The 23,544-nt window shown below is 35.9% G+C and overlaps 1 protein-coding gene across 1 annotated transcript; it reads left to right on the top strand.

Annotated features, from left to right (window-relative positions):
* The first annotated feature begins 1,817 nt into the window (after positions 1-1,817).
* LINS1 (lines homolog 1) lies at positions 1,818-22,975 on the top strand. Its single transcript, XM_036736417.1, has 8 exons — positions 1,818-1,955; positions 3,130-3,273; positions 15,305-15,749; positions 15,839-15,928; positions 17,710-17,851; positions 18,665-19,261; positions 20,652-20,823; positions 22,058-22,975. Exons 3-8 carry the CDS (start codon positions 15,354-15,356, stop codon positions 22,944-22,946), a joined length of 2,286 nt encoding a protein of 761 aa, XP_036592312.1. The 5' UTR covers positions 1,818-1,955; positions 3,130-3,273; positions 15,305-15,353; the 3' UTR covers positions 22,947-22,975.
* The last annotated feature ends 569 nt before the right edge of the window (positions 22,976-23,544 follow it).

Below are 23,544 nucleotides of genomic sequence, written 5' to 3'. Positions count from 1 at the left end.
TCTCTTCGAACTACGGTGCCCCGGAGGTAGGGACGGAGTAGTGTCCCTGGGATCCCTGGTCCACTTGGATCCAGAGCGTGAAGGCGGGGCTGCTTCTGCGGGACTCCTGGGCCGATAAAAACTGTGACGTGATGGAAGGAGTGGAGGACGCCGGCGAGTAGGGGAATCTTCGCCAAGGAGTTTTTGAGACTGACGGAAGGGGATGGGGCTGAATGGGGGAGGGTGAAAGGGAGAGTAGGCCCGGGAGGCTGGGGGGTGGGGGTGGGGGTGGGACGGGACAGGTGACGGCGGCTGCCCCAACCCGGAGGTCTGGGAGCCCCGCAGCCCCTCCCGGCTCCTCAGCCCGGCTGCACTTCCATGCTGGGCTGAAAGCTACTTCCCCATGGGGGGCGGGGCGGCGCGGCGCTGGGAGGAGCGGTCGTAGCCTTTCCAGCTCCGAGCTCTGCACGTGCGTTTCGAAAAGCTTAAGGAACTAAAGTGTGAGTTCTCCCGGGTTCAGGGGCCGGCACCGATCAACTTCTTTCTCTTAAATACGCCTAAAAAGTCGTGACTCTTAAAAAGAAGCTAGACGTTTGTAAAATTGATATATTATTTGATCCACCTACTTCTCTGTGTTTTTGTGGGGAAAGCGTTTTGTGAATGATAAAGATCCAAGTCAATCTAAGCCCGTGATCTATTACTAAATTGCATATTTTGCTACTTTACTATAGCGGGGGAAATCGGACTAATTAATGGACTACTGTATGGAAAAAAAAGACAACCGTGCCTTAAGGAGTGAATAACATTCGTTTAATTTTAGGGAATAACTTATTTGTGTTTCACTTAGCAACTATACCTTCTAAAGATGTTGCCAAATGGCTGGCATGTTTATGCTATTGTTTTGCTTACTGAATCTTTCCAAATGAAAAAAATTTTGGAAAAGTAAGCCTTAATACGGTGTGAAGTCTCTACAAGCTTTGAGTCAGGAACCCTTGAGCACACACCAGATCATCACAAATTTGTGAGGTCCAAATTAACGAAATTTTACTTTCTTCTAAATAATTTATAATGTATTCACAATGCAGTACAGTACAAGCATGTATTAGGCATAGTGGGCTTCCCCTCTTTTCTCCCCCACCCCCAATTTTGCGAGACCACTAGTCTTTCTACTTTGTGTAGAGTGAAAAAGTTGGATGACAAGTCCTGAACTTTCAGGCTTTCAATCTTGTGATCCTAGGACTGCACAGAGGGTCTCTTCACAGCCTCAAACAAGACATTTCTTAGGAGACCAAACATAGAAATCCAAGTATAACATTCTTAATTTTAGAAAAATCTTGCTTAAACTGAATGTAGTTCAATATTTCAGTGAAGTAGCATGTATTAACCACCTACTATGTGCCAGGTGCTGTGCTAAACACTGGGGATCCAAATAAAGGCAAAAAACAGTACCTGCTCTAAAGAAGCTTAGTTTCATTTCCTAAATTCTGTGAAACTGGCCTGCCTCAATTTCTTGCTAGTTCATAACAAATTGAAACTTGAACTTTTTAGAGCAGGATGGCTAGAGATTTGGGAATGTAAAATTGTTAAGACTGTTGAGAGTCTAATATTCTTTCTCAATCCACATATCCTGAAATCCTTCAAGTCAATCAAGATTTATAAGCACTTATTATGTGCAATAGGTAGCCTATACAGTGCTGGGCCTGGAGTCAGAAAGACTCATCTTCCTGAGTCCAAATCTAGCCTCAGACATTTAGGAGCTGTGTGACCCTGGGCAAGTGACTTGACCCTGTTTGCCTCAGTTCCCCAGATATAAAATGAACTGGAGAAAGAAGAAAATGGCAAACCACTCCGATATCTTTGCCAGGAAAACACCAAATGGGGTCGCGAAGAGTCAGACATGACTGAAAAGCTGCTGAATGACATTGTACAAGACACCCATTGAATTTCCACTGCAGTGCTTCATTGTTTCAGGAGAGGTGATTCTTAGTCCTCAAATGTTATGCTGCAAAGTGCAGGCCACAATAAATCTTGCTAAGCTGAAAAGGCCATGAGTATGGGCATGGACCCTATATGTCTGTTCTCCAAGGTCCAGCCTAGCTAACTAAGTTTAGGGTCCCTTCACCAAAGGATTGGAAAGAAAATGAAGTTTGTTTATTTTTGGCTTCAGCAATCCATTGAACCATGTCTGAGCAACACCAGATTGTGATCTCCATTGTTGCAGTATGCGCCCTTGAAATAGATTTGGAAGTACTCAAATAAGTATGTAAAAAACGATTATGCTGGGAATGTACAGATGAAAGGACCTCTGTCATCAAAAAGTTGACAGTCCATTTTGTGTGTGTGTGTGTGTGTGTGTGTGTGTGTGTGTAAATGAATATAAGACTAAATGGGATGTCTTAAGCACATAGTGGAGTTCTAGACTGTGCCGTAAGAAAATGTTAGGGTAAAAAGATAGACTTTTGTTTCAGAGAGAAACTTAAAAACATTGTGTTATTTTTCAAAGTCACTCCAGCCTACTGTCCTGTTCCCAGGGAGTTCTAGAACTAGATCATTGACGAGTTGAGGTGGCTGTTCAAGATACATGTACTGGTGGTTTATCTACACAGCTGAATTATAGCCTGCACAATAGGCATTCTTCATCTGCTTGTTCCCTGCCCCATCCCCCCAGATCAGTAGCCCAAACTCTTGATAATAAAGATCAGTTAGGAAGCTGTGAAGCCTGCCTTGGCTTGATGTAGTTAACAAAATGTCACATACAAAGAAGACTGGAGTACCTTACTACCTACCTATATTGTTGTTTAATCATTTGAGTTTCTCTTCATGATTCCATTTGGGGTTTTCCTGGCAAAGATCCTGGAGTAGTTTGCCATTTTCTTCTCTAGCTCATCTTACAGATGAGGAAACTGAGGCAAACAGGATTAACTGACTTGCCCAGGGTCACAGCTAATAAATATCTGAGACTGGATTTGAACTGTGTGTGCATGTATGTGTGTGTGTGTGTGCACGCTTATATTTTTGTTTCCCTTTAAACTTAGCCTTTAATATAAAGTTTGTTGAGTTAATAAATTTTTAAAGCTTATACTTTTCGGTGGTGCATAGTTTCTCAATATCCTTAATAACTTTTTTTATATTATACTATTGACTTCACAGGCAGAGTATTTCAAAATGAATCATTCCATTTGAGGAATCTACATTGATAGTAAAACTGATTGTTTTACTCCTGGAATGGAGTACTTGAAAGGTGATCTACTACAAACCATTTATTACAAGTGAGATTACTGTGACCCAGAAAAGGTAGGTGACTTGCCCAGGGTTGCTGAGCTAGCTGTTGATACGCAGACTTTCTGATTCTGTCTAGTGCCTTGCTACTACATACTGCTTCTTCTGCTCATTACCTTGAAGTTAAAATGGTCTTCCAAACAGTCAGAATGTCATCTTTAATGTGACCACAGACCATACTATTTATTCGTCCAGAATTAAAATTTAAAAGTACATATCATCAAAACTTAATTTTCTTTATTATCTAACAACTGTGTATTTAAATGCCTGTCATGTGGTACAGTGGGGCAGCTAAGTGGCATAGTGGTTAGAGTGCTGGGCATGCAGTCAGGAAGACTCATCCAAATTCGCCCTCAGACGTTTACTAGTTGTGTGGCGCTCTGCAGATCACTAAACCCTGCTTGCCTCAGTTCCTCATCTGTAAAAGGAGCTGGAGAAAGAAATAGCAAACCACTATAGTGTCTTTGCCAAGAAAACCCCAAATGGGGTCACAAAGAGTTGGACACGACTGCTGCTGTTTGTTCTCGAAGAGGACCATAATGTGCAAGAGAATTGGATTTAAGTGAGGGAGGGCTGTGCAATGTGACCAGCCTCACTTTTCTCCAGTGGAGCCATGTGGGTCCAGGGGCCGGATGTGAATCAGGACAACTGGAGATGGCCCAGGATACATTTGGCCTTTTCAAGCTAAGGTCTTGGTTTGGCTGAGCCCATTTAGTGATTAAGTCTTTAAAAAAAATGAAGCAAAGAATGGCCTCTTTAAAAAAAATAGATCTGTTCGGCAAGTCACTTAACCCCAGTTGCCCTGCCTCCCCCCCCATAAAAAAACAGATCTGAGAGGAGAAGACCCTCAGGGTTTCTGGCCAAAACGGAAACAACTGTTGTTTGCTTTCCTTCTGAGAACATTTGGGCTCAAACTGACCTAGTAGGGCTTGGTCTAGGACCAGAGCGATTTGGGGTTAAGGCGGGACAGGACTGAAACCACTGAACAGTATGCAAAGTAGGACTTTTCTCCTCCCTCCCCCCTGCTCCCACCCTTTTTGGTTCATTCTAAATTTGATAATAGCTTCTCCCTACTCTATATTTTTTAAAGAAACATTTCTGCAGAATGATTTTTAACCAAGGATCATTTGTTTTTACCATTTCCCGTTCATTTTAGACAAATAGAAAATTTGAATGGAAACAATAATTAAGCACGTTTGCAAAGTAATTGGGAATAAATTTTATGAGACCTTGGATCATAAAGCTGTGCCTCAATTTTGAGTTTAATTCTTGAATGATAAAAAGACTTTATAGCCTAAGATAATTTGGTTTTGTTATTAATATATGCTAGCAATGAATAAACAGAACCTGAAACAAGACAGGAGTAGGCTGTCAAATTCTGATTTCTCTAAATCATCTCTTATTTCATTAAGAATGCAGAGGTCTGGTGAAATGCATGAAATCCATTTTCGTAGTTAGCTGAGGTACAGTAATGTAATGACTACATTACATTGTCCCAAATTGTTCACTGCATATTTTGTTGTTGTTCAGTCATTCACTTGTGTCCGACTCTTTGTGACCCTGCATGGAGTTTTTTTGGCAAAGATAGTGGAGTGGTTGGCCCTTTCCTTCTCTAGTTAGTGGTTAGCCAAATTGAAATTAAGTGATTTGCCCTGGGTCACACAGCTAGTGTGTATCTGAGGTGGGATTTGAACTCAGATCTTCATGACCCCGGGCCCAGCACTCTATCCACTGAGCCATCTAGCTGCCTTCATTACATTGTCCCAGATTATTAACTGTGTATACATATTCATTTTAAATATTACGTACTCTACAATTTTTTTTCTGCTGCAGCGTTTCTGTTATTTTGGGGGGGGAGGTGTTTTAGGATGATTAGCAAGTCTTTCATTGCCACATAACTAGAAGTTGATGTTTTTAATTCAGGAGATTTTTTCTAACAATGATTAATACAATTTTGTCTTTAAGAAATCATTTAGCAAAATGTAATTTAGCCAATGCCCAACATTAGACTGTGAAACTATTTTTAGTAGAAGTCTAAATAAGATTTCTAAAAATATGAACATTTAAAATTTGTCTGTCTAGAATGATAGCATTATGTCATTCCATATAGAAGTAGGTAATTTCTAGTGTTCTGGCTTATAGTGAAATTCAAGTAACTACTGATTCTCTAGGAACAAAATTGTTTCATACTTTTTTAAAAATAAGAAAAACTTCATAAATCATATGAAAAAGCCACATAAATTTAGAACTGTATTAGGGGAAAGAACCTTTCTGCACAAGTTCTCTTTTCCTGCAACCATAGAGTAGAGGTTAAATCTAAGACGTTTTTCTTCTGTACCCAACATCTTCATGCATATCTTGGGCACATCTTGCCTTGTTCATATTCATCAAACCCATGAAGCCAGGTTTTTTTAAATCTAAAAGAAATCCACCATTACATAGCTGCATAGTCCACTTTACCCATGTCTGAAGATTTATACCTTTTTTCTGTATTTTAAGTTCCATTATGTCTCTGTCAAGAAGTGAGGGAGGTGTTTCATCTTTATTCTTTGAACGTGTGGTTTATCATTGCGTTGATAGAGCTCTAAAGTCTTTCAAAGTTTTTTTCTCTATGATATTATCATTGTATGAATTGTTTTCCTTGTTCTATACACTTTGTTCTATATCAGTTAACAAAAGTCTTCCCAGTTGCCTCTGAAATTGTCCATTTTATTATTTCTTATGGCATGATAATGCCCCTTTACATTTATGTGCCACAATTTATTTAGCCATTCCCCAATAGCAGGACAGCCCCTTAGTTTCCAATTTTGGGCTACCATGAAGAAAGTTACTATAATATAGATAGTTCCCTTTTCTCTTTCTTTGATTTGTTTGGGGTTATAGGCCTAGAAGTCATTTAGCTAGGTACAAGGATATGAGCAGTATGGTAAATTTATGGGCCTAGTTCCAAATTGCTTTCCAAAATCACTGGACCAATTCAGAGATTGACCAACAATGCACTAATTGTACCTATTCTTCCACAGCCCCTCCATTGTTTCTTTTTTGTTGTTGTAATTTTTGCCGGTTTAATTGGTATAAGGTAGAACTTCAAAGTTGCCTTAATATACATTTCTCTAATTATTAGAGGTAAATAGCATTTTCTCATGTGATTATTGATAACTTGGGTTTCTTCCTTTAAAAATTTTGTGTTTGTATCCTTTCAACATTTGTATTTTGGGGAGTGGCTCTTAGTTTTATAAATTTGAAGTTGTATTGGTTCCAGTCTTTTATGTTCAACTGGAGATTAATTTTTTGTGATCATTTCACACAGAAGCAAGTAAGCATTTGCATTTTAAAGCTTCTGGTTGTGAAATAAAAGCTTGTTTCTGATCCTTAAAGGAATCTCAGACTTTTGAAGCCAGATTCTGAGATTAGACTCCCAAACCCCGCTGGGTATACTGGTACAATCTACCTGAAGTTACCTCTTAATTAATCCTTTTAAGATTACTTGAGGTTCTAGAGGTGAGGTGAGTTGAGAAAATCCATTGTATGGCAGTACAATAGGAAGGAGCTCTCTGGTCTTGAAATCCTCAGTTTTAATTCCAGCACAGAACTTGCTGGATATATGACTCTGGGCAGGTTACTTCAGTTTCTTCTTTTGTAAGTGGTCCTCATAGCCTTATGTAAATCTTAGTGGTTATCTTTCAGATACTTTTTCTTCCTCTTTTCTCCCCTTCTCCCTCAGGTCAGTAAGGATGCTTAGGTGAAATTAACCCAGGGACCTTCTGACAGTAGAGGAGCATGGGCCTAGGAAGGGAAGATTTACAAGGATGATCAGACTGTGGAGCAGCAGGTATCACAACAGCTTCTTCTGTGAGTGGGGGGGCATGACTTTGGTGAGGTCACCAGAAATATACACCTTCTAGGAGGGAGCATTCAGGGAATATTTTGAACCAAATACTGAAGGAAGTAGGTGGGAATTCCATGAGGGTTTAGTCCAGGGGACACTTGTGTCTACATTATTGTGTAGGTTGATTTGGAACTGACTGAATGATTGGAACTTACTGTATTCAGTAAAGTGTTGTAAGGCCTTATCCTTCATAATATTTTTGTCACTTACTTGGACGAAGGCACAGGTGATGTGCTTAATTTGTGAAGGAGATGAAGCTAAGAGGGAACTAACATGTGGGTGATGGAAGTGGGATCGCAGACAGTCTCAAAAGGATAGAGTAAGGGGTTGACTCATAAGAAGATGAAATTTAATAGTATTTATATAAGGTCTTTTGGCAGCAGGTGAATAGTTTCTAAACCTCCTTACCCCTTTTCCTTTCCTGAGAATTTAAGGATCCCTATTCTCTACCTATCCTAATTTTAATATAACTTCCATCTAAATCTCTCATCCTTCCCCAAGATTTACAAATATTTTTTCAGCATATTATACTTTATTTTATTCACTGTTATAGAATTTAAAAATTTTGTCTTGAAATGTGTCTCTTGTATCTTTTCTATCTCTGCTTATGACATTTTTGATGGAAAAAAAATCATTGGAATACAACCTGTTCATTAATAGAGGCATTACTTTATATAGGATCATCTACTGAAAGGGAACATAAAGATCATCTAGTCTAACCCCTTAGTTTTACAGATGAGGAAACTGAGACCCAGAGAGGTTAAGTGACTTGCCCAAAGTCATATGGGTAGCATATAACAGAGGCAAAATTTATATCCATGTTCTCCGACTTGAGATCTCATATTTCTTTCCCTATGTTTATCCCATTTCCCTACAGTTATCAAATTTCATTTTTCCTAATTGGCATCATAATGTTTTTTATTTCTGAAATTATCAGTGAACAAAAAATTATTAGGCATTTCAGAAAGGAATCAGCTATTTTGTTTGGCTGAATATAAGACATAGATTACTTGTAGCCCATCATTTGATACTTTTGGAATTACATTGATGTGACAATGTTGTCTTCCCAGTGAACAAATTGTACTTTTAAGAGATCTGCCCTTCTCAGATATCTTTTCTGTTTTATCTTTTTTTTTTCCTGAGGAAAATACATATTTTTATACCTATTGAAAATTTCCATTCTGATTCACTTGAGGTTTAGCAATCTTGTTAAATAATAAAATCTTAATTAGCTTAAATTTTTATTGAAATGCAGACACAAAATGGTGTTCTAGATCTGTATAGTTGAAGGTATCCCACTTAAGGATAAAACTTAAGTTCTTGGTCACATGCATCCATTTAAAAACCACTGATTTTTTTGCATTTTGTGAAGAACTTGTGAGGTATGTCATCTTCATATGGATAGCTCTGCTTTATAAATTGAAGTTTCTGAAAGAGATGCCTCTTAAAACACTCAGAATAAAGCTTTAGTTGATTGACTTAAAAAATCTTAGGGCTAAAGGACTATAGTCATTGTCCCATCCAACTCTTTTATTTTATAGGTAAAGAAATCAGGGCATAATGAAAGGAAGTCACTTGCTCAAAGTTCCCTTGCTGGTTAGTGACAGAGCTAGGACAGTGACATTGAAGATCAGATCTCTAGTCTTTCCACCACACTGACAAGACTTTGTTAAATGGGTAGGTAATGAGAAATATATATTTGGTTCTTAGCCCTGCTGCTTACAAAGCTGTATGACTGGAGACAAGGCTCTTATCTTTTCTGAACTTCAGTTTTCTCTTCTGTAAAACAGAGATAATCATGAAGAATGTGGTTTGACCCTCTGATTATTTGTGTTTAGCAAGGCATGAAATCTTATAATATATGCTTATAATATCTCCATGACATTGCTGTCATGGAGATGATATTTCTGCTCACAGGTGATAGATTTCTTCAAGTTCAGGAATATTGCCTCCTAAACAAGATCCAGTACCCCACTAAAGAGTTTGGCCTGACTATCCACATAGGGAAAAAAACGTGGATAAAGAATACCTCTTGTAGGGGCAGCTAGGTGGCGCAGTGAGTAGAGCACCGGCCCTGGAGTCAGGAGGACCTGAGCTCAAATGCGGCCTCAGACACTTGACACATATACTACCTGTGTGACCTTGGGCAAGTCACTTAACCCCAATTGCCCTGCCCTCCCCCCCCAAAAAAAAACCAATACCTCTCGTGTAGACTTTGATGCATTTAAATAGACACAACTAAAGAATAAGAAATTAGCATATGTATTTTAGACAATCCCTTCACCTGGGCAGTGAACTGGTCCCAGATTTGAACAGGATTAGATGAGTAGATTATATTGCCTTATTGTAGAATTCTTGTAATAGTCCCAGACTTCTCTTTGAAACAAAGGCCCATCTTTTTTAGGTGGTGATACATGGCTACAAGTCATAACACTAATTTCCAAAGAAATGGAATTGAAAACCACCCAGAGATCAGCGGAGAAGGGTGTGGTGAATTTGAACAGTCCAAAAGATATTTTGAGTAAGGAATTAGTCAAAAGAAACAACGTTAAAGAAAGGCATAGGAATTTTTGATGGGAAAAAAAAAATGGGCTGCTCATGTGTTAAGAATGATGGGTAATTAGTGAACCTTTATTGTCAGGTAAATTCAAGAAAAGCTACCAGCACATATGTGGTGAATTTATGGGAGGACATGAACAGTCAGGATGAGCAGGACTGGATGGGTTGCAATTTGTGATACTGGAGGAAATAACCCACCTCAGTGATATCACAGATCTCTTGCATTACCTAACTCAGAACTGAGAATCAGATGCAAGTAAAGTACTTTGTAAACTTTAAAATGCTATAGAAATGTAAGTTATTGTTCAGGATTTTATAGTAAGTACCCTTTTTAGCACTATACTATAAGTATAGGTGTAGATGATAAAGGAAGCTAGTCTGAAATTATGTTAACCCTGGGTCATTAACAAATCTTAGATTGGGAGTAGACTTTAGTTGTCATCTAATCATTCTTCCCCTGTGTTCTTCCACTTACTGTCTTGCATCTCTCTCCCTTTATTCAGTTTCCTAACAGTCCTGAGAGGTTATCTATAACCTATGCTCAAACACCTTCAGGGATGGGAAGCCTCTAACTCAGAAGTCAGTCTGTTCACAGTGTATTATACACATTAAGTGCTCAGTAAATTAGCTATCCTAACTGGATCATTTTTGATCCTGATTATCAGTCAGTGTATTTGCTATCTTTAGTTTTGTGTAATCTGCAGATCTGATAAACATGCTTTCTATGGCCTCATCTAAATCATTAATTAAAATGTTAAATAAGTCAGATCCAAGGATCATAGTAAGAACTAGATATACAAGACAGGCTGCTGTTGAGGGTACAACAGTACAGTTGTACGTCAACATTTGTAGGGGTTAGGGATTCAAGACCTCCCTGAATGGGAAAAACTGTGAATATAGGCTCCACTCCCAAACTTCTATTTTTAATAATTCTGATCATATTTGTTTAACACATAAAACAAGCAAAACAACGCGCTGCTGTACCTATAAAAAAACTTGCAGTTTCTGTGCAAGAGAGAGATTAGTGTCTTGTGCACTATGTGGACTCTTCCCAGCTGCCAGTAGAGCTACAGGAACTGCTTCACAGATTTCTTTCTACAAAAAATGCAGCATGCAGTGAGACAAAGAGGAAGCATTCCTGAAGAGAGTGCTTAGCCTTGAGGCCGCATGTGGCCCTGTAGGTCCTCAAGGGTGGCCCTTTGACTGAATCTAAACTTCACAGAACAAATCCCCTTAATAAAAGGGTTTGTTCTGTAAAACTTGGACTCAGTCAAAAGGCAACACCCAGGAACCTAGAAGGCCCCATGTGGCCTGGAGGTCACAGGTTCACCACCCCGGCTTAGCCTGTAGTTTAATGCACTGAAACTTTTTAACAGAATTTAACTTCATAATAAATTTATGTGTGTATATTTATGGATGGGTTAATAATAGATTAATAATATACATATTTATACATTTATGACTTAGTAGATTTTTTTTTTTAGTTTTCTTTACAGCTGCGCGTTGTTTGTGATTTTCTGCAGTACACCGCAGCTCTCCAAAAATTCCCATTTAATTATCAAGGGATGAATATACCGGATCTTAGCTAAGAACCTTAGGTTATTTAGCTCAGTTAACACCTCAGCAGAAATTCCCACCTATAATATCCTTAACATCTAGCCTGAAGACTTTTAGTGATGGAGATTTCTATGGGGGAGGAGAGGGTCGTAATGAGAAATCTTTTTAAATGTTACTTTTTATAAATGCCCAAAAAGGCAGTGTTATATAATGGATAAGGAACAGGCCTTCAAAGTCAGGAAGACACAGGCTCAAGTCTTTCCTCTGACACATGCTATGTGTTTGATCATGGGCAAGACACTTAACCTCTTGGTGCCTCCAAGCAATTTTTAAAGTCTATATAGGCAAGTTGAAACTGCATTAATAAGGAGAAAAATTCCACATCAGTGAAATCACAGGTGCAAGCTTAATGCTCTTTGCCCCAATGTTTACTTTTTAATTCCAAAAAATTCTATTTTCTATGGCATATGAGTATTTTGCATTAAGTAATGGCATAGGTCCTGTTTCAGTAAAGTCTTAAAACCTGTAGTAGACAATAATACAAAACCCTGTTTTCAGAAGCTGAGAGTACACTGATTTTTAAACTGCTTAACGACAGATGTTTTGGCCCAGCTCTGCCAAGCACATGCTTTGTGGTGTACCATTCATTAGAGATCTTCTAGCCTGAAATGAATCAAAATTTTTAGGTATGGTTGTCCAACCACTTAAGAACCCATTTAACTGTATTAATGAGCCACATTTCTTTTGTCCATAAAGAAATCATGAAAGGCTATCAGATGTCTTACAGAGATTGATATGCTGTGTTAGTCTTCAACTCCTCATCATCCATCTTCCCACTTACCCAGTCAGTTGCCAAGTCTTGTTTCAAAATACATAACATCTAGTTCTACTCAAAACCACCACCTTACTTTAGTATCTCATTGCCTCTTAGTTATTGTAATGGCCTCATCTTTGGTCTCTCCCCGCCCCCCCCTTATGTCAATCCCCACTCCAGTGTATCTTCTACATTGCCACCAAAGTGATTTTCCTTAAGTATAGATCTGACTATGTTGCTCCTTTGTGCTCCAGTGGCTCTCTAAAGTCCTTCACAACCTGACTCCAACCTGTCCTTCCTGCCTCATACACTACTCTCTCTCCTGTATTTTTTAGGCTAACCAAACTGGCTTTCTCTCTGTTTCTGAAACCATGCTATACTTCCATCTTTTTATGCCGTTGTACTGGCCTGTGCCAGGAACACATTCTGTCCCTACTTCCACCTCATGGAGAATAATGCTAAAGTACATCTGGAAAGGGAGGTTGAAGCCAGATTATAGAGAATTTTACTTAAATACAAGGACAAGTAGTTTATATTTTGTTGTGCTTCCCTCCTTTAAGGAGCTACCAAAGGGTTTTATAGCAAGGATGTGAGTGATGTGGTCAGCCCTCTGCCTTAGGATGATGATTTTTGCACCTGTGTACAGGATAGATTGGAGAAGCAAAAGATAATAATTTGAAGGCAGTTACAATAGTTGAAATGAGAGATGATGAAGACCTGAAACCTGAGTTAGGGGTTAGGGGAATAGGGGGAGCAGATATAAGAGATGTTGTAAAGGTAGAATCAGACAGGACTTGGATGGGGATTCAGTTGAATGGTTACATGGAGATGAGGGTGAGGGAGAGGGAAGAGTGAACAGTGACTCCATGGGTGAGAACTTGCATGACTAGGAAGTAATTTAGAAGTTCCTTTGGAACTGCAGGATATTTTGTGTAGGTCACAAATTTGAAATTACTTTATAATGGCTAGATGTTTCCTTATATTTTCTTTTAGACTTTAGCTAATGCTGTTTGCTTCATCCTTTTTAAAATGAAGTTTCTCCTTGATGGAAAAGATGAAAGTAAGTAGGGGTAGAGCGATCCAACTCATCTCTTAACATTGTGTCATTTTCCCTAAGCAAGTCCCAGATTTGAAGTGTCTGGGTTCAATTTAGTCCTATATTTGACGAGTCCAAGTCCCATTACTTGCTCTGTTAATACCTGTATGACCTTAAACATGTAAGACCTGGATCTTAGTTCCTCATCTGTAAAATGAGGGGTTGGACTAAATGAAGTCTTAAGGACATTTCCAGTTCTAGCTCTGGTCCTATTCTACACATAGCTTTAAGAAAGAACTGTTTTCTGTCTTTAGCTTTCTTTTACAAGCCCATCCTAAGCATTAACATCATAAGTTCCTTATAGATTTATGTCATATTTCTGTGATCGTTCTTAGTATTCTTTTGCATTTTGTTCATAGTCTTTTGAAAGAGGATTTTAAACTTTATAAAAACTGAATTTTTTTTTTCTTTTTAAAAATGGATTGTATATTTCCAGAAGAGATTAATTAAAGGTTCTGAATACTCCTTCTTCCTACTTTACTTTTCTTGTCAGTGAGACTACCATTCACCCAGGCTTTGATGCGGTTATTTTTGATCTTTCCCTCACTCCTTTCTCTCATATCCAGTTAGTTATCAATAAAATCCCAATATTTATTAAGCACCTATTATGGTAAAAGCATTGTTTCATGTCCTCTAGAGACAACTTTGGTAGTATCTCTGTCATTCACCCTGTCTATTCCCATAGTTGCCACTTTGCTTAAGGACCTTATTCCTTCCTTCTGGGACTGTAGCCTCCACTCTGCCTGCTGTAATCCACCATTTGTTGGATTCCTCTTTGCTTGAAATCAATCTTTTCTGCTTGGCATTGAATGTCTCCACAACCTGACCACCTCCCTGTCTTTCTAACGTTATCTTATGCTACTGAGACAGCTCGAGGGTACAGTCAATAGAGTGCTGGATCTGGAGTCAGGATGCCCTGAGTTCAAATTTGACCTCAGCTACTTACTAGCTGTGTGACCCTGGGCAAGTCACTTTAGCCTGTTTGCCTCAGTTTCTCTTTTGTAAATTGGAGATAAGAGTAACAGCTACCTACCCAGGGTGGTTATGAGGTACTGTTTCTGAAAGTTCTTAGCACAGTACCTGGTACATGGTAGACACTATATACATGCTAATGCCTTCCCTACTTTCTTCCACATACTCTTTCTGCAGCTAAACATACCTGTACTTTTTTCCTGTTGTTCCCTGTGCTGAGAACTACCTTCTGCTTTTCATGCTTGCCTGGTCTGTTGTATCCTTTAAAGCAGTGGAGTTAAATTCAAGTAGAAATGAGAGCTACTAAGCCATACATGAGGATCCCTGTGAGCCACATAGTACCTTAATTTTAAAATGTGCTATCTACATTTTAATATGGTTTTATTTGTTTTGTTCAGTATTTCCCAGTTACACTGTAGGTGGTAGTGTTGCGGTTGTACATCTGCCACCTCTGCTTTAAAACATTTATATACACCTTTTAAAGCCACCTGAAATGCTACCTCAAAGTTTAAAAGAAAAAAAAATCACAACTTGAGAGTTGGAAGGTACCAACTATAACTCCAAATTCCTACTATAGTTTACCTGACAAACAGTTATCTAGCATCTTGAAGATGTCCAATGAAGGGAATGTACCTGTTCAGAATTAATTCTTTCTAGGTAGAAGTGACCTTTGTCCACTTGAACATTGTGTAGCATTTGCCTTGGTCCTTGCTTACGTGTTTAGATGATTTGTTTTACCTGTGTGTCATCTCCTTACTAGATAGTGAGTTACTTTAGTTCAAGAATTGTGTTTTAGCTAAATGTTTTATTTCTCCTGGTGTCTAACAGAGTGTAATGCATGCAGTAGACAATTAATTAATATCTGCCAAATCAAATTGACTTTATTTCAACCATAATTTTCATTTAAAGATGTTAATTTAAAAAAAAGGTGTTAATTATAGTTGATTATAAACTTATTTGAGTTATTCCACTTAAAAAGTCATTAAAGATGCCAGGGTTTATGTTGCTATTAAAAAGTTTTTATATGATTTTTTTTTATTGCATGTCATCAGTTTTAAAAGTAAATTAAGCGATTGAATAGAAAGAGCTGAGTTTGTATTATTAGAAATGAAGCTTTTAATGCTGTTGTATTTGTTTTTATTTTTATGTATATTTGAAGGAATATTCTGCTTGTTTTTAGGTTGGACAAATAACATCTTGGGAAAAAAATGGAAACTTCCTATCAAGTTTTAGAACAATTGCATAAGAAGATACTTCTTGGAGGTCTACTTGAAAATGACAGCCAAGAATATGCATTTTATCTCAATCTGCCTTTTTCAGCCCAAGATTTATCCACATCAAATTTCCTGAAGTGGCCATGTGTTCATCGTGGTAACCAAGCTAGTTCTGTCAGCATGGATGCTACTCCCAGTCCTGTAGCATCAATAGATTTGAAAATGAATTTTCAAGTTAGTAATCCCAGAGATATAATGCTCCTTCAATTAACAGTCATCAAGATGATGATAACCAAAATACTATCTAAAAAAGTGGAATTCAGTATAAAAGAGAAGTATACTGATATAATTGAAATTCTTTTAAAGCCATATGAACTGGAATCTAAACTGGTAAGTTTTTTAAAATTCAAAAATATTAATGTCAAATTTGAGCATTTAAAATTCAGATTTTTATGATATGAATATTTGCTTTTATACAGATCAGCACATTCCACGGTTCTGATAAGTTGTTATCTCATATGGCTGCAAAGTGTCTTGCCTCACTGTTATATTTACAACTAAGAGAAAAGGTGAGTATAGAAAATTGTTACCAAAGGATGTATTTCTTTTAAAAATAAACTTGCTTAAAAATCACTGAAGTGATTATTTTGAGGTTTTTTTTTTTTTCATTTTAAACAGGGCTTCTTAAACCTTTTCCACTCAGGACCCCTTCATCCCAAACTGGGGTCACAACCCACAATTTAAGAAGTACTGATAAAATTTTATTCTCTAAGTCCTCTGATTAGAACTACATTGTGCTAAATAACATTCTAACAATATAAACCTGAGAGTAAAGAATTAGAATCCAAAAACTCTTGAATAGATCACTATTATAAAGTTTAGTGTAAGTATGTAAATTAGTGTAAATTTTTAAGAATAGCCTTTAACATAGTTCCCCCTGCCATATTTATCTATATATAAATATACATACATACACATATATACTATACACAAACAAGTTCAGCTTCATTTCTTCTTTTATGGTTTCACTTCTACTTCACAAATAAACAAATAGTGATTAATATCACATATTGGTTTGAATAATATTAGGATATGTAATTTCAGCCTCTTCAGCTTCCTTTTTTTTTCATAGAATTCTAAAACTGGGTGGGAATATCATTTGGTATAAATATTTTATAGGGAATTTTGATTATGTAAAAATAAAGTCTTTTTCACAAATAAAACCAATGCAGCTAAAATTAGAATAACTGATAAATGGGGAAAAAAATCTTTTTTTGCAGGGCGGGAGAATCTTTCAAGGAGAAATTAGAGAGGAAATATTTAACAAGGAAAAAAAATCTTTGCAGCAGATTTCTCTGGTAACAGTAAAATTTCCCAGCTGCATAAGAAACTGATTGAAATTCAAAAGAATAAAGGTTATTCTCCAAACGATAAATAGTCAAATGATATGAACTGGCAACTTTCTATGGAAGATATAAAACATTAGCCATGTTAAAAAAAGCTAATAATTCGAAAAATTCAAATTAAAACAACTCTGGAGTTTTACCTTGCTTTCATCCCACTGGCAAAGATGATAAAAAAGGAAAATGACAAATGAAGGGATTCTAGTAGAACAGCCAAATTAATACTCTGTTGGTGAAGCAATGAATTGATTTAGTCATTCTGAAAAGCAGTTTGAAACTGTTCTCAAAAAGTCAATATGCTGTGTGCCATTTGAACTATTTATACCACTACTGGGCCTGTATCCTAGAGGGATCAAAGAAAAAGGAAAGGGGTCTACATGTACAAAAATACTCATAACAGCTATTTGTGGTAGCAAAGAACAGGACACCAAGAGGATGCCTTTCACATGGAGAAGTGGTTGAACAGATTATGCTATATTGATGTAATAGAATAATATTGTGCTGTAAAAAATTATAAAAGAGTGGTTTCAAAGAAACCTAGGAAGATTTGTTTGAACTGATGTAAGCAGAACTAGGAGAACAATTTATACAATAACAATGACATTTTAAAGGCAAACAATACAGTGGCCAAACACAATTCCAGAGGTCCCATGATAATATATTTTATTATAAAGTGTGCTATCTACCTCCTTAAAGAGGTGAGGTATTCAATTTAGAGTGAGACATTTTCAGTCATGGCCATTGTGAAAATTTGTTTTCCCTGACTTTGCATTTTAAAGCATTATTTTCCCACGGCAAGAGCAGGAGGGAGAGAAAAGAAATTTTTGTTGAAGAAAATGTTAAAATTTTAAAATGCTTATATAGAATTAAATTCGTATCATGAAGAATAATTGATTTGTGGTAGAATTTAAAACATAACATTCCTTTTTTTTTCTTTTTTCTTATAGGCTATGGTAAATAAAACATGGACAGCTTTTTGTTTAAAAACTCTTTCTGACTACCCTGAAAGTAATACAATTTCGTATTGTCTCTGGACTCTTACAGCTGTAATAAAAGAAATATTGAAGGCTACATGTTTACAGAGAGCAGGTGCCAGTTTTGACATAATTAAATATCATTGCCACTGGAGGTTCATGCTTATAATATAGAATTCTGTTCTGTATAGTATATAGTCTATATAACAGGTAATTCTATATAATAAATAATAAATAACATATTCTATATGATATAAAATTCTATTTCACAAGTACCCATCTATCTCTCAAATAGGAAGGATAGGCTTTCCCCACAATATTTTTGAAAGTCCTAAAGTAATTGGTTAACTTTTAAAATAAGTTTGTATTTTTGAAGTAGAAATTGAAGTTTTTGATTATTATGTAACTATGACCTTTAGATTATATATTATAAATTCAGAGCTAGAAGAGAGTGTCTAATCCAGCTGCCTCATTCTATAATAGAGAAAATTGACACTCAGGTTAAATAACTTGTTCAGATCTCACAGGTAATAATTGTAAGAGGCAGGATTTGAGTCTCAAAATCTGAATCCCCTGATGACCAGGCTGTTGTTTTTTGCTACACCACATAACCTTCAAGTTCAGGTTTCCCCCCCTCCCTCCTTTTATAAGTTCTAACCTTAAGAATACTTTATACTTACATTTTTATCTTATTCCAGTTTACATCCTGTTTTTCTACTAAGTAGCTTTCCATATAAGTCTTTAAGGTCCTCATAGATGCTTTTATCTTAGAAATTGCTGGCTATTTTGCTTTTCTTATGATTTTGGTTATGACAAATATAAAATCAGTCTTAAAATTGTGTTTAAAAATATTAATATGTGTGTTTAATTGTGCTTTAATCACATAGTCATCTATGTCTAATTTATAATTACTTTTTTATTGTTTCAGAAATATTGAAGCAGTTTTTGACATCTTTTGATTTTCTTTTTGAAGCCTTCTACTGTTCAGTTTTTTCTCAGCATTTTGAAAACTACCAAGATACATCACTAAATCCCAAAATTACAAATTTCTTGATTTGTTTTTTGGATTTGCTTGAAATTCTTATAGCCTCCAGAATTCACTTGAAGTTGTATCTTACTTGCCAGAGGATTTTTTATTTGAAAATATTTTGTGCTTTGGACATTATGACCTGGCCTATTCACTCTTTAGTCAAAAAGAAGTTCATCATCCTTCTTAAAAGATGTCTGCTACATAAAGTGGGTGAGGATGTCTTAAGTACTTCCCCTCCCCCTTTAGTTGAACAAGATCCTTATTTAGATATGGACCTGTCAGCTTTGGGTAATGCCTTTTTGCAAGCTGTGAATTTGGGATGGTTGAAGCAGTTATCTTTTAGTGGAAAACCCAGCCACTTTGGAGGCAGTGAAGTTCAACCTGGAAATAGAAGTCTTGTCCCTGACGTCGTTACCCTCAGAGCATCCAGTTTGGTTTTACTGAAATCCTTAGAAATCAAGGTGCATATGTGTATGTCAGCAAATGAAGTAAAAGGTAATTTGTCAGTTTGCCCCCTCCACCCTCCAAGAAGAGTGATACATGATCTTACCAGTTATTTTCAAAGTTTGAAGCTCTATTAAATCTTTACAATTTGAACCAATGAGATTTTCCTCAAACTTATGTAAATGACTGTTAAGTTTTTATAATTTTTCATACATAAATTAATGCATTTATATATAAATAAGTTCGTGTAACTGGTTGTTTTCATTTAATTCTAAATGAGCTTATTCTGCAGCTACCATTTTATGGACTAAATTTATTTTAGAGAAAATAGTTATTATTATAAACAATATAGTAAGTGGCTGGTTATCTGTGAACAGAATGACCAACAAAATTAATTTATTGTCACATAAGCATTGTATTTTTATAATAACTCTGTATAAAAGAATGACACTTAAAAAAAGTTTATACATAAAAATTAGAAATAGACCTGACCAGTGACATATTTTCTAAAGAAATGGCTGCATGAAATCTTCAGTTATTCATATCTCTTGGAGAGTTATTATGGAGGATCCTTGGTTGCATATAGAGAATTTTTGGTTGAATTGGCTAGTTAATTTATTAATTTATTATGTTGCATTTTGATGACCTATCAAATGAAGACCATCTAAATTCTGACATTTCAGTTTAGGTGTAAAAAAGATTCCTTGGTTTTACTTGAGCAAAACCACAGGATATAAGCCTTACCTGAAGGGAATAGTAATTCTGTGCTAAAGTTTCCCACCAGGATGTTGTTTACAACAAATTAAAAGCCTTACAAGTTTATCTTTGATATTTCTACTCTTTCATTCCAGAAAGATTTCTATTTCATATGCAGTCCTAAGTTAGAACACTAGGTGGCATATGCTATGTAATTTTAGAGTGTAATTGCAGTTAAAAAATTGCAGTTTCAAGTTTTAGTGATATTTTATTAGTACTTTTTATGGTATACTTCTTTTTAAAAAGAATTTTTTAAAAGGTACTTGTTTTTCTATGTAATAAGGCTTCAGCTATTTATATCATATCTTTAATTGGTTAGTAATTTTTGAATTTAATATAATTCATATTTCCACTATAGAACTTGTTATAATTATCTTTTATACATATTCTACTCATCAATTTAAATTTAACAAAAACCTACTTGAAAAAAATTGTCCTCATCCATAGTTTCCTATAGTAAACTATTGATTTATAAGAAATATTTTTGTAGTTAAGTGTTTAAACGAATAATTTTATTTTGTATTGACCATTTAAAACTTAGTTTTGCCTTCTTGAGATAACATGAGAAAAATTAAAAAAATATTTCTATTCTTGAGAAGATTGTGTTTTTTAAAAAATTTTATATAAAGAAACAATACTTCAGTATTGCTTGTATTTTAATTATTTTGGGGATTTTTTTTTTAAGCTGAATTACAGAAATTCATGTCTCAGTTACTGACCTTCTTAAAACAGCATCTTCAGTCCTCCCTGAAATTGCATCATCACTGTGAATGGCTCTCTAAAATCTTTATAGAACAAGACGATGACATGCTGGAGGCTGCAAAAGCATCATTAAGCATTTATCTAAAGCTTACTAGGTTGGTATCATGTTTATTAGTTAACCCAATAAAAATATTTTAAAGTAATTATTGTACTAGTAAATCCCAGGAAAATGAGAATACTTTAATAGTTGCTTTTAAAGTATTTATTACTTTTTTTTTTTTACTAGAACAAACCCTAAAACTGTGCTTTCCCATTGTTTATTCATACTTTCTGATGGGGCCCAATTTTATACACACACATTAACAGAATGAATTTCAGTCCTCACGATGAAAACTTGACTGACTGAGGCAGCTTTATAAGTGGCACAGCAAAAAAAGTACTGAGTCAAGACACCCAGATTCTAGTCTTGATTCTTCTTCTAAGTTACTGTGTTACCTAAGTCAAATAATTTATCTTCTCTGGGCTTTAATATTTCATTTATAAAGTGGAAAAATTGTGCAAAATGCTCTAGAGGATTTCTTCTAGTTCTAAAGTTCTATAATTTTCATTAATAAGAAATACTACTTGCTTTAAAAACGATCTTTATATTTGTAGGTGTAAGTATACACTTGCAAGTAACCAAACTATCCCTTTTGAATTTTATTTTTATTTTCTTTTACAAATGATTTTGGGATGATGTCTTCATAAAGTCAGTATGGATAGTTGATTATGAAATTACAGATGACCTTTTATACTGGTTCTGCTTCTGCTTTGTTTGAAACCAGAAAGCATTTTCTTTATTTCCATTTCTTTTCTTGGCTAGTGAGAAAGATTACTTATTAATGATCTTAAGTGAAATTTTTTGCTGCTAGTACTTACTTGTATTATGACATTGCTGGCAGCATTTGTTATGAGACTAAATGTTTATTAGGGCCAAATTTTCAAAGGATTTTAATCAAGAACATAAATTCCTCTGTGACTTGAGTTAGGCTAAGGGTCATATATGAATCCAGTTTGGAAATGTATACAACTTTTAGAACTTACTTAGTTATATTAAAATTGGTTTCTTATTCCCTCACAATGAAGGAGATATTTCTAAATTGGATTTGATTTTGCATAAATTTAAATTTTTTTCATATGAAATAGCTGCCCTGTGAACTTTAGATGTTCACTTTGTCATGGTCACACTGAATGTATTAAGTATCTTTCTTTTTTCATTTTGGTTGTCTTTTTGGATCAGACTATTAAGTATATTGGAAAAGGATGGTTTTTTGAAGTCTATTTGCTTTGAAAATAATTGGTAGTTGAGCTGATATTTAATCTGGATTGTATAACTACATTTATTTACAGAGCATGGAATGAAGCTGCTAAGGGCATGACCCAAGAAAAAGAAACTTGGGACCATCAGACACATGAAAATGGCTTTAATCCTCACTGTATTTTCTTATTTCTCTTAAAAAATATTGGGTTTGATGCAACAGTTCTCCTTGACTTTTTAATTTCATCAGAAACTTGCTTTCTTGAATACTTTGTTAGGTATTTAAAACTGCTTCAAGGAGAGAGGAACAATTTTTCAAATGTTTGTAAGTTATTCGATGCAGCAGAATTACGAAATGGTGTTCATATTTTCAGTATTGTCACATCGCACATTGAAGAAAGAAGCAGCAACCAGGCTACTTATCAGCCTCTTTTTTGTGGTACAAATCGTTATGCTCTTTTACCCTTGGCTTCTGACTCTACTACTTCTGGAACAAATATGGAACAGAAAGACACCGAGACTGTGAAGTCGAAGCAACCCAACTTACTGATATGCATTGATAATACATCTTCACCAGGGGCTTCTCAAAGCCTGGTCAATTATGACAGCTCAGAAGATTCTGAAGAGGAGTCAGTGGAAGAAGAATGTTTATCAAACATTAAACAGACTTCTTTAAACCATCAAGACATTACAAAGATAAGGGAAACTGTCAGTGTGACTGGAGAAAAGAACCAGAGTTACCTGGAATCTACTGCCAGCCTTCTAGATCCAAAAGAATCTTCTACTTTGTCATCTTTTGGTTGTGAAGCAGCTACAAATAGTATTGCCTCCCAAATTGTAATATCTTATAAAACATTTAAATGCTTGAAAGAGCTAGAAAAGGCAATTTCCCGTTTGCATAGGAGACATCTTTTTCCATATAATCCTTCGGCATTATTGAAATTGTTAAAACACATTGATGCAATAAATAAGACTAAATAAAAATCTGCTGGGTTTTTTATCCATTTTGAGAAGCCTAGCCCCTTTGACTCTTCTTGGTGTCACCACTCCCCTACTCAGACTGAATCTCAGCATTATTATTTCAGTTGTGACTCTGTCAGCTTCTCTTGCCCTCCTGCCATACCGTGGTCCCCTTGTTCACCTCCTGCTTTAAGAGCTGAATGTTGCTGGAGAAAGGTATAAAATAGTGCTGTTCTATTCCAAAACAAATTAATGCTATTTAATCTCCGATCCTTAATTTGGCTTTAAAAATCATATTCATCTTCAGTTGGCTTACTATCACTTTCCTCACTGCATTTGTTATAGACTTATTCCACTTTCATCTGTCCCCTTTTTACTCACTGCAGGTAACTTTGTTTTTCCCTGTGGTTTGACAACACAGGCCATTCGACATAAGTGCCCTCAACTTCCATCCGTCCTGGCTCAATTTTTTTTTTTGTCTTTTCCTCCCCTTTTCAAAGGAAGGAATAAAGCTAACTGACCCATGGTATCCATTATCTCATTCTTTCTCACCTTTTCCAGGTGTTTGCTTCATTGATTTATTTTCTTTCTTATTTTTAACCTTTATTTTAAACCTTTA

The sequence above is a fragment of the Trichosurus vulpecula genome, chromosome 8, assembly GCF_011100635.1.
Source record: "Trichosurus vulpecula isolate mTriVul1 chromosome 8, mTriVul1.pri, whole genome shotgun sequence".
NCBI lineage: Eukaryota > Metazoa > Chordata > Mammalia > Diprotodontia > Phalangeridae > Trichosurus > Trichosurus vulpecula.
Note: the sequence above shows the minus strand (reverse complement) of the source record. Positions and strands in the feature narration are given on the sequence as shown.